The 12,137-nt window shown below is 25.8% G+C and overlaps 2 protein-coding genes across 5 annotated transcripts in view; both read left to right on the top strand.

The window, feature by feature from the left end:
• Nucleotides 1-601: 601 nt before the first annotated feature.
• On the top strand, nucleotides 602-4,202 carry LOC138188146 (ubiquitin carboxyl-terminal hydrolase MINDY-3 homolog). Its single transcript, XM_069129663.1, has 5 exons — nucleotides 602-932; nucleotides 1,122-1,551; nucleotides 1,823-2,091; nucleotides 2,398-2,695; nucleotides 2,768-4,202. The coding sequence occupies exons 1-5, from the start codon at nucleotides 827-829 to the stop codon at nucleotides 3,072-3,074; spliced, it is 1,410 nt and encodes a 469-aa protein (XP_068985764.1). The 5' UTR covers nucleotides 602-826; the 3' UTR covers nucleotides 3,075-4,202.
• A 105-nt stretch (nucleotides 4,203-4,307) lies between these two features.
• The window catches only part of gw (trinucleotide repeat containing adaptor protein gawky), a 38,081-nt gene continuing 30,251 nt past the window's right edge, over nucleotides 4,308-12,137 (top strand). For 2 of the 4 annotated variants that reach the window (XM_069129655.1, XM_069129656.1), the window contains exons 1-4: nucleotides 4,308-4,938; nucleotides 9,598-9,791; nucleotides 11,211-11,260; nucleotides 11,479-11,591. In XM_069129655.1, coding sequence (XP_068985756.1) covers nucleotides 11,523-11,591 — 69 coding nt within the window. In that variant the 5' untranslated portion in view covers nucleotides 4,308-4,938; nucleotides 9,598-9,791; nucleotides 11,211-11,260; nucleotides 11,479-11,522. The remainder of the gene's footprint in view (nucleotides 4,939-9,597; nucleotides 9,792-11,210; nucleotides 11,261-11,478; nucleotides 11,592-12,137) is intronic. The other 2 variants (XM_069129657.1, XM_069129654.1) reach the window with 1 other exon arrangement.

Genomic DNA, 12,137 nt, shown 5'->3' with positions numbered 1-12,137 from the left:
ATGAACTTTAAAATGATCTTATATACATAAATTTTTTAAATATTTCTTATGGTGATGACAAATCTCATAAAAAAAAGCGACCTTGAAAATGGTCTTATAAATAAGTTTGTTTAAATTTGCTCGTTCGTTTATTATTCTTTCAGTATAATACATATTATTTAGTTTGAGAAAAATAGTTTGTTTAACTTTTATTTTTCTTTCAGTATGTTAGTATTACACCGAATCCTGAGAATCTCGAGAATTTTTTTATACAACAATAAATAATGCAAGATTCCATCTAGCTGTACCACTCGGTATATAGAATAATACATGAAATTTCGAAATAATTAAAATACCTGCCTATATTAAACAATGAAACTAAAAATACATTTTTTAAAGTTTCAGATGTAAAATATAATATATATTCATTTCGTATTCTTCAGCAAAAGGTTTATGTTTTATAACTTTCTGCTAGCATATAGTTGATTAATTGAAATGCTCAATATATATGTTATATATAAATACATATTCATGAGATATTAACAGTTGAGGAAAGAAAATTTATCATGAAAATAAGATTTTACTAATAAATATGAAAAGTAGGTTTCACATGTCTCGTATATTTATTAACTATGCAATGTCTAAAATGGCGAAGTACTGGATGATTGTTTCTTTCATGATATAGGTTATATGATACAATTGTAATCGTCGGTAATTGTAACAAAATAATTCGATTTGGCAGAGATACAAAAGAAGATTATGATTACGTCCAAATAATTTGTGTTTGTGTAACGTTGCTTAATGTTCTAATAATTAAAAAAAAATAAAATAAATAACAACGTGGATAATGGCTGAAAATGTTGTTCACTGCGATGACGAATTTGTACATTCCATCAAAACATTACTCTGGGGCAATACTGTTAAAAAAGATGTTTTTAAACGATGGGCTCAAGGTAATTTTATGTTCCTAAATATTTTTTTTTCGTAATAAAGGGTTTAATAATAGAGGTTGGGTTATTTACATTAAATTAATCATAATTATTATCACCAAAAAATAAAATAATAAATAAGTTTAATCAACGTCTTTAATTGATTGTATATAATCTATTACTTAGTATAATACACACTTCCCATTGCTTCAGGATTTTACTTCAGCCCTGATGAGCCAACAGCATTGATACAAACAGAAGGTGGTCCTTGTGCAGTAATAGCTCCTGTCCAAGCTTTTATTTTAAAAGAATTACTCTCTGAGACTGATGTTTCAACATGGAAAAATATCAATTTGGATACATGTTACCAGCTCCTTGTACGAGCTTCTATAGAAATTTTAAAGCAAGCAGCTGGGGAGAAAGTTCCAAAGTTTTGTATTGTATTTATGGATTGTAAATTTTCGAATGAAGATAATGAAAGAAAGGCTAAATGGGTGGAAAAAATACCAGAAATTGAAAATCGTGAAGAAGAAATAAGCGTGGCAAATAATGAAAATCGAGAAACAAATAAAAAGATATTACTGATGGATATGAATGAAGAATGCAGAGCTATAGATTCTGACCTCTTCCATTCTCAACTGAGGTAAGGAAATTTGTTATGAATTATGATAATGATCTATCTGGTTTTAAGAATAACTTTAAGAATAAATTGTGATATACTTACATACATATTGGCCCACAAGAACAGCACAATTGAATAAAGTACATTCTTCAGGAAATCATTTCCACGAATGTGTTATGATATGTTATTATTGAATTTAAAGTAATTCAATTAAAAACATTTTAAAACTCATTTTTATTATATTTAGATTAAAAATCTGGTTTTTATTATAAAAACGAATATTTTATTTTAGGTTATTTACAACAAATACTTCTGAACATGTAGAAGAATTTTTTTTAGAAAGGTTAGAGATGTTAAAAGATAGATATGGTATCTTATTGCTTCTTTATAGTGTAATTGTTACAAAAGGTGTCACTGAAATTCGTTCAGAAATGTCGGATCCCTTAGAATCAATGATTGATTCAACATATGGTTATGGGAATCAAAGTCTTATAAATTTGATGCTCACAGGAAGAGCAGTTAGCCATGTATGGGATCATGATCAAGATGTTGGAGGACTGAGTAAGCTATTCTTATATTCTATGCCATTATAATGTATTTAATAAATAATTAATATTATCTAACAAGGAGCATTACTTAACTAATACACGTTAATTGTGATAAAATACTTTTGTTGTTGTTATTGACTGCAAAATGTTGTCAAAGTTGATTATATAGCAAATAGTGTGATATGTGTAAATTTTGTTTGTGAACTCTCCTTTCCCTTCAATCAAGGACAGAAACATGAAGTATCTTACTCCTCTAATGTGTTATTTAACATTATAAACTGTCTATATTATTAATATTGAAATAATTTATAAATTTCAGAGTTGCGTGGGATAGATAAACAAAATCCTATAGGATTCCTTGCACTTCTTGAATATTTGTGTTACTGTGAAGTTGGAACTTTCTTAAAATCTCCATCATATCCTATTTGGGTATTGGGTTCAGAAACTCATTTGACTGTACTATTTTCTACTGAAAAAAGACTTGTGAGCCCTGAAACACCTGCAGACCAAGCAAAAAGAATTTTTAGAAAATTCGATCCTGAAGGAAATGATTTTATCCCTGCCAATTTATTACAAGATGTTCTCGCTGAACTTGGACTGGTTACAGACACAGATTAGTAAGTACAACATATATATTTTACATTATACATATATCAAATTGTGTTATAACATATATATTTTTATTACAGTGTCAACGTAATGCAGAAAAAATTGGATACTGAAAATTTGGGAATTATTCTGCGTACTAACTTTATGGACGAGTTCTTTCCTGAAGAACCGCGAACTTGTCCAGATACATTTCCATTGTACCATCACAATAGTCTCCAACACAGCAATCCAGAAAATAAAGTAAAATATCATAAAGGTCAAGCCGTGTTACTGGAATGCACTATCAAGGGTATTATGGAAAGCAATCCTATGTTAACAGTACTTCAAACAAAATGGCCCAGAATCGAAGTTCAATGGGATATTGGGCAGAATCCGAGCCTTAACTAATAAATTCTGCTCACATTCTGATGAGTTATTTTTAACTATATCATTGGAGTTGTTGTACAAGGAAATAAGTAACAAAATTATAAAATAGTTTGAGGAGTACTTAAATTTGCAAAGGAAGTTTTTGTGCTTGAGAACTCTAAACAAAAATCATTAGAGAAGGAATTAGATTTAAATAAAGAAAAATTGTTTAACATACTTTATGTTAAATAGAACTTTATTTATAAATTATAATAATTCAATAATTTTACTAATTATTTAGATTAGAAAACATTCTTTTACAAATGAAACGAGATTTAAATATGTAGTATTGTTTTAGAAATAACTATTCAACATACTATTAAAAACTTCAAGAACATATATGTTGAAGTTTAAAATTATTTGATGTTGATGTTAAAAAAATTAAAACGAATTTACTAATAAACAAAAGGAAAAGGATATGCGAATGCTAGTAATAAACAATAACAATTACAAGTGAAATGTAACGGAGAAAATAATAATAATAATGTAGTAAGAAAAAGTGTGAATATTCAGATAAACAAAGTAATAAAAAGTAGTGTAAAGAAAAAAATCAATTTAAAAAAATAATGCGGAAATAAAATTGTAGACAATGTACAAATCTATGTAAATCGTATCCATGGCTAAATGTATACATAGGTAGATCAAAGTTATAATCTAGTCATTGTATCGACATTCTAATAATATTTTTACTATTTTCTTCTTTTTTACATTTAATAAAGGGAACACGTTATATTGTGTTGCCGATTTCGCTCAAAATGTTGCAAAAGGTCGCGTATAATAACATTCTAAACGAATAGGACACACTATACAGAATGAAATGAAAAGAACGCATTTGAATTTCCTACATGCTAGAAATGTATTTATAAGTACAGCTGAAGTTGCAGATAGCGAACAAAATTAATGAGGAATCAAATGAAGTTACATTTCAGAATTTTTCGTATTTGAATTTGATTCTTTATATAACTTGTTTTTATGCGTATATTTTTATGATTATATGTTTACACAGACATAAATATATTATTATAATTATTATATTTATTGTAATTAAAATGATTAAAACGAACTAATTCTTCTTTTAAAAACTGATATGTTATGAATATATAAATCGAATAATAATATTAAAAATAAAAGAATAACAAAAACGAAAATGTGTTTATATCTTATAAACATCTTATTTTAATTATTAATTAATTAATTAATTTTATTACGAATTGCTAATGATAAAACTATTTCTTTTTTAACAAGTAGGTGTGTTTTGAAATACAAAAAGAATGTTTTAAAGTTCTAGAATAGTGCGTTCTACGTGTTTAGGAAGTTATTATACTATATATTTTGATTTTACTATTTAAAACATTTTCTTAGTTCTAATATTCAATACGAGATAAAATGGTAAACATACAACGAGAGCAAAGAAACATATAGAGAATTCTGCAAAGATTTCTTCAACAGCATGATATCACAACAAGACTGTAAAGTTGGAAAATTAACATGTGAAAAAAATGGGGATTTAATTGTATTTAAAAAGTATTTAAAAGTAATTTACATTACATTTTGCGCAGTTAATGCAAATTTTATTTAAATTATCCGCCAAGTATATTATTGTTGCTTCTTCTTTGCAAGATGTCGTTCTTATCTAAGAGAAAATATTCGTTGGAAGTTTCAATCTGTATTGTATGACGTGGCTCACAAAACAGTACAGTTTTCAAGACTCCGTGCCTAGCGATGGAGATGTATTTTCGGTAAAATAACTATTGTGCTCACAACGAAATGTGCTTTTGAAAGCGTGTGAAGAAAGTGTTGTGATCAATCTAATTTTAAGAACTTTCTATGATTGATATATGCTCTGGTAAGTTACATTTTATTATTATTATATATAATATACGTATATATACTGTGTATATGTATATATAAATATAACCTTATAATACTTCAGACGTAAAATTTTTTGTTTTGAAGTAGTATTTTTGATACAGTTGAGGAAAAGAGAGAAACACATTTTATTTTTCACCGAATTAAAGTCGTTAATACTTTATTTACAAATATAAATATTACGAAACAGTTGATAGATACATTTTCTTATTGTTAAAAGAATAAACGAATTTTAACCTTTTGTTACTAGAAAAAAATAACACATTTATGAAGTTGCAATATATGTTTATATGAAGTTATCAAAATATAAATTGTAAATAGTCAGTGCTTATTAGAATGTTATTGTTAGAATATACCATTAATGTATTTCTGTGTTTTTATCATATGATTGTATATTTCCATTGACCTGTTTATTTAAATATAAAATATTAAAGCTTAAAACATTTTGCACAAAAATATCATTCAACATTTGTTTGTCTGTTAGATACTATAATATTTGCATATATGTATATACATATATGTATATGTATTATATACATGGTAGTACAACTAAGGAGGGAGTGATTTTATATAAAAAGGCAAATTTGTCGAATTGATCCATAATATTTAAAAAATTTGCATTTTAAAGTTGATTAAATCAGATTCACACATATTTTCATTATACTCCAAAATATGAGTGATTCTTTGTACACAAATAAATGAAAATTGTGGAACAAATTTTTAGACAAATAATTACTTGTTTTTAATATATTTGATTTGTTTGTAACTAAAGATTGAAATGAAAAATGTTGTAAATTCTGTAGTCTTTCTTTCTATTAAAAAATCACATTTATAGTTATATTAGATATATTGATAGTATATAGCTATACTAATTTTATGATAGAATATACAATTTGAATTTAATCGTTTGCCTTTCTTGATTATCTCTTGTACCATATACATTGAATAAATCCAGAAATTATTTGATAAATAAGTACATTTAATGATTGCCAAAAAATCTTCTTGTATATAATACACATAATAAAAAACATTTACCAATTGTTTATACTTATAGATAAGATAAAGAAAATATATCTATAACTTATTATCTTTAGATAATGTAGTATTGAATATATTTTTAAAATATAGTAAGTTAATACAAACATAACTACAAAAACTTACTTTTTTTCCTTTTATTCTTAGAATTATAATTATATTGTAAACATCATAATTGTAAGAATTGCTTATTTTAAGATATAAAGCTTTGTATGTAAATGTTAACATAACCTTTTCTTATGTGAAATAAAATGATTATTCTATGAAATACATTGTATTTTGTATGAAAATGATACAAGGGAGAAGAAGATGTTAAATATCAAAATTAAATCTAGAAATTTATAATATAATATAGTTGGATAAATTTTGAAGTAATTTTCCTTATCCAATCTTGATAAAATTTATTACTTACTTATTTAACATCAAGCATTGAAAGATAGAAGCTTCTCATAAAAACAAGTTTTGCCATAGTAATTATTTTTAAATACAAAATTTCCAGAATTGTTTCTTACAAATTAATTTACACTGTATATATTTCATTGAATTATTAGATAGCATTGACAAATAGTAGAAGTATGATAAAAAATCTATTTCAGAAAATTCTGTTTCTATTTTTTATGAGTAGTAACCTTTTTTTTATAATATTAGAAAACAGTTTTGGAAGCTTCAAGTTTAATTAATATATCCACAATGTTTATATTTAAACCAAACAATATTTACATTAATAATGAAGTTAAGATGATTAGAATGGGAATATTTAATATTTTATAGTCATGCAATGTAAGTTTCATAACCTTTCATCAAATTAGTGTCTATTTGTATTAAAATATAAGTAAATCCCCTAAAAAATTTTGTAAAAGCAGTGGCACAAAAATGGGCAATGTAATTCATTTAATTCTATATTAAAATTAGTTTATTAAATTTCTCTTTCTTATTTTCTATACAGTCATAAATTCGTTTTATTTTACTCTACTTTTATTATATTACTATCAATTAAAAAATAAAATTTCGTTTTATTTCATAATGCTTACAACGCTTTTTACTATAGAATGAAAAAGGAGCGAATCGAAAAGAACACTTCCTCCACTTTCTACTCTTGCGTTCTCTGATTTCAAATGACAGCCATACTACCGGAAGTAAGCAATTGTTACGTTACAAATTTGCTCACGTGTATGCAATCTAAGTACATATTATGTACTAGCATTATGATAAAAAAATATTCAACTGGAAAGACATTTTGCCTTTTGTATCTAGACATTAGCAATGATTTTTTAATCGATAAATATTTAATTTAAAATTATGTTTTGTTATTTTGGAAATAAATTGATATCATATTACGTAGTTAAGAATGTGATAAAGACTATAAAGTATGTTTAAAAAATAGAAAAATATATCTATTCTATAAATGTTAGAAATAAGCATAATTAACATTTCATCATATGCATATACGTGTGCGTATATGTGTGCGTGAGTAAGAAGGGTTGCTATACTTTTGTTTTCATGAGGTATAAGAAGGTAAGGAGTGCATAAATACAATAAATGTATGAATGCAAATGAATAAAACTGTAATAGTAAATTATAATAGTGAGAAAGTTGTCGCAGTAAAAGGGCAGACGTGCGCTCAAGAGAATAGCACGCGTTGTACACGCATAGATATTAGTACACTCTGTAGGTAAAGATTGTACGTGTACATATATCTACGTAGGTAGAGTATCACCTTTAACGGGTCGATAATTTCCAAATCTTACGTATAGGCATGTGGTAGTACGATGAATTTTTATTATTCCCTATAGTTATTTCATAATTTGTAGTAATGTTTTACATAAAATTAAAGTGAAGGGTCCTATATAGATCATAAAATTGTTACAAGTTTTAGATGATAGCGCCATGTAACTTTGCATAACTGTGCAATTGGATTACATGCAGAATATTTCCTTTAACATCAATGGTTAAAGTATTTGCTCATTCTCATAGTACCATAAAATATCAAAAATAAAATCATTTTTTTGGAAAAATCGAAATTTCTGATATATAAAATTTTGTTCTCAAAGTCACGCCTTTGAGTTTCAAGGTTACCGATGTTTGTAATATGAGATGGCATAAAAGTGATATAATTGCGCAAATATGTATCTTTTTTATAACAGGATATATTCATTTTTTCAAGGTCAGGTAATAATCATATAATTTAAAAATATTAAAAGCGTGTGAGAATAAATTTGAGATTTTAAAAGAAACAACCTTGAGAAAAAATGTTGCCTTTTACTCTATAAACAAAACAGTTTGCTTCTTCGATAATTTATGATTTTATAGAAAGTATAATATTATTTTGTCTAGTATAATATAAATGATTCGCGTATAAATATTAACTACATCATCACAAAATAATAAATATAAAAAAATAAACATATATATTTTTTAAAAGTACTTAATTATTATTATTTTAATATACTAAAATTAAAGTATTCCAAAACATTTAACCTATATTTAATTGTATATTTGCGCGTAAATCACATTTAGTTATTCGCGAACAAATTTTAACGAAATTCAATGCATAAAGTATGAAATTTCTGCAACGTTATATTTTATGTAACATTACTAATGTCAATGTTCTTAATTACGTAATTAAAATTCTATAATCTTATCTTGGTACATTTCGTCTTTGATCAGATTTCTGCATCATTTCGTAATCATCTGCGAAATAACAATTGAAAACGTATTACCTAATCTTGTTATAAATGATTTTATTAAAAGACGGTGAAAAAGGTATAGGTATAAGGTAGCATAAGTGTATTTTTCTTCTTTTCTATTTGAGTATTTTATTAAAAATATACTTTGCAAATATCGAATGTTATTAATTCGATGTTTTTAACTTTTTTAATGTATTTTAACAAAAAATAAAATTCGCATTGCTTATATAGGTATAATTATCTAAGAAAATAAAACATATGTTAGAAAACAATATTTATCTTTATAGGTTTCAATATAATTTTTCTTTTTATCAAGAAGTATATGAAAGTTAATATGTATGAGTCATCCTTATCTAATCGAAGCTTCTCTATTCATTATTGATGTAATACATTTTTATACGAATATCATTTTTTAATTTTCATTGTTTTGCATATTTTATTATTTTTCATTAACTTTTATTCCATCAAACGAGTATCTGAACGAAGAAACGAGAAAGAAAAATTCAAAAGAATCATTTTAATTATATCATAAAAATTTCTCTGTTTCAAAATTATTTCTTTTCTTATAAAATTATATATATATATATAAAAGTTACATTAATGAAATATGATTATTTCAAATTTTTTATTATAACTGTTTTTGAACCCATTCATTACTTATATTAAATTCACGTGTTATCATTGACATTATTAAAATGTTTCAATAAATAGCAAAAGAATATTTCAAAATTTAGATATAATCTCTGTTTTGTAATACATATATTTTTGTAAAATATAGCGTATTTGGCCATCAATTCAGCTACAAATTGCAGTTGAATTAATTATTTTATATCCTACTGAAACTAACTATATAGCATCGAATATTATTTATATCGAGTAGTAATCTGTTTACTGATCATTATGAAATGTGAAAGGGTCTTTTCACATGTACAACTATGAATCGGGCCTCGGTGCGCGCATCAGCAACACCGAGCTCTCCAAATCCGGGGGAGTAGCGCCACTCGCGGGAATAGCCCACCAGCGGAGCGGTACTCGCTCTGCCCGTTTCGTGCGCCAACGAAATATCTTCCACTAGACTGAAATCTTCTTCGGGCACCGAATCTAAAAAGTAAGTTCTTGAATTTCATTCATTCTGGAACATTCTATCTAATGTTACGATACTTAATTCCCTGTGATATCTTAGGAAAGGGTAGCTAATTTCTCTCCTGTGTTCTCCATCCTTCACATTTTACATTTTACGTTCTTTTATCAATACACATACACAAATCACATACGTGTGAATATATTTATGGTATTACGGTATTACGTATAAGTGGTGCGTATAATGATAAATATACGGCACGCGTATATATATATGCATACGATGATTATATACATTGATATACATATGCATATGCATCCATATGTATAGTTTTACGTATATGCACGTAAGAACATGTAATTGTTGTATATACTGCACACATAGGGGCGTGTGTGCGCGCGCGCAAACACATGCACATACAGCGTGCAATGTACATGTATATATATACATATATATGCATGTATACATGCACGTACATGTTACGTGAATCTATACGTACTTGTGAACAATACATGATGCCTATATTGCTAGAAATATCTATAAATGTACTAGTATTTTACATAGATGCGTACGAGTTTCAGCAAGTTAAAAACATTTTTTTTCCATATTTAATGCGTAGAATATTTTGTATTTCGAATGTATATTTGCGGATACATATATAACATATGCCTGTAGTAATTATTCGTGAAATGTACAAATTACGTCTTCATTTTGTACGTCTACTTGTTATCTAACCTTATATTACGCACAGATTTGGTAAGTTGTGCGTTTTGATAGTGTATCCAGGGCTTATATGTCTATTGGTGAAACGGGGAAATCGATCGAAACGACGATTTTCGTTTTGATGTTCAACGTGTATTTACAACGTTTCAGTAGTAAAATTACTTTGCAGTATTTCCCTTGTTCATTAATAAATTTATAGTACCTAGAAAATATTTGGATTTATTATAATGAGAGAAATGTAGTCATAAAATAGAAACATTAGTATTTTTGCAAAGCTTCTAGTTTACTGTCAATAATGTATATCTAACAATTATAGAGTTATAGTCAGGTATTACATGAAATATGTGATATGTATTATTGTCACTTGGAGTAAACATTGAAAAAATTAATAATTGCTACTAATAGTTTCATAGCGTAATAAGGCAGTAAAAAATTTATATTCGCAAGAAATAGGAAAAGGCAATCTTAACTATTTTATCTGCTTCATTCATAGTAAACATTAGCAATTATATTATACTATATATGATGCAATTAGAAACATGTACTATATAGTTATGTACTTAATAGTTTAGAAAAGTATATTTACTCGTGCAGAGAATTAAAAAATAAACTTATATTAGAAACAAACAATTTTTACTAATGCTCAAAGATTTATATTTGTTTAAAGTAATTATATTTGATAATTATATTTATTTAAAGTAAAGTAATATTATGTTATTACAGATCTCCACTGGCATGGAGCTAGGAGCACACTGATAGTGATAGTCTACAAGGTTTGTACTTCAGTTTGTAGTATTCATAATTTAATAAATTAATTAAAAGAGAAATTGAATTTCTCATGTAGAATCTAAGACTCATTAATATTACAATGTGGAATAATAAACAGATTATTGGTTTAATAAAATTAATAACTGAAAATTTTCTTTAATTTAAACATTAATATTATGATTCATAATAAGTAATAATAAATTCATAAAAAATTATTCCTTAGATCTTGGTTTCTATGCATTGCCTGCCAAAGAAGAACTGAGCCCAATGTTTCCACACAATTCTAGTTCACATGAGATTTCTACAGAAACAAATGCCTTCGTACAAAATTCCATGGTAAGTATAAGTTCTGTAGTTTTTAATAGCTCTGTTTTAATTTTTTAATATTTTTTGACACTAGTTTTGAAATATATTGTAAAGTGAATTTTTGATGTGTTTTTTCTTTTTATCACATAGTAACTTGTATGTATAACAAAAAAGATTCTAAAAGATATATATATATTTTAATCAAAATACTAAAAAATATGTAATATGTGAAATATATACTATTTTTAGATCTTTATACGAGTACATAAATGAATGGCAAAGTTTATTAAATTACATTATACAATCTAATTTACTTAAAACATAAAAACACAAATTTAAACACTATGTGTACATAATATAAAAAAAATGTGAAATAATTCCTTTCTCGTTTTAAATTAAAAATCAATATTCACCTCTTAAACATAAATATGCCTGTCAGTAAAAAGAATATTTATTTATTATTTTAGATTCAGTTCCCATATGCAGAATTTTATGTTATAAAAATATATTTTATGTTAATAAAAATTAACGTGCATTATTTGAAGATCATTTTTCGCAATGCACAATATACATAGG

The sequence above is a fragment of the Bombus flavifrons genome, chromosome 16, assembly GCF_040668555.2.
Source record: "Bombus flavifrons isolate JBK064 chromosome 16, iyBomFlav1_principal, whole genome shotgun sequence".
Lineage (NCBI taxonomy): Eukaryota > Metazoa > Arthropoda > Insecta > Hymenoptera > Apidae > Bombus > Bombus flavifrons.
The sequence above is the reverse complement of the archived record's forward strand: the minus strand, read 5'-3'. Positions and strand labels throughout refer to the sequence as shown.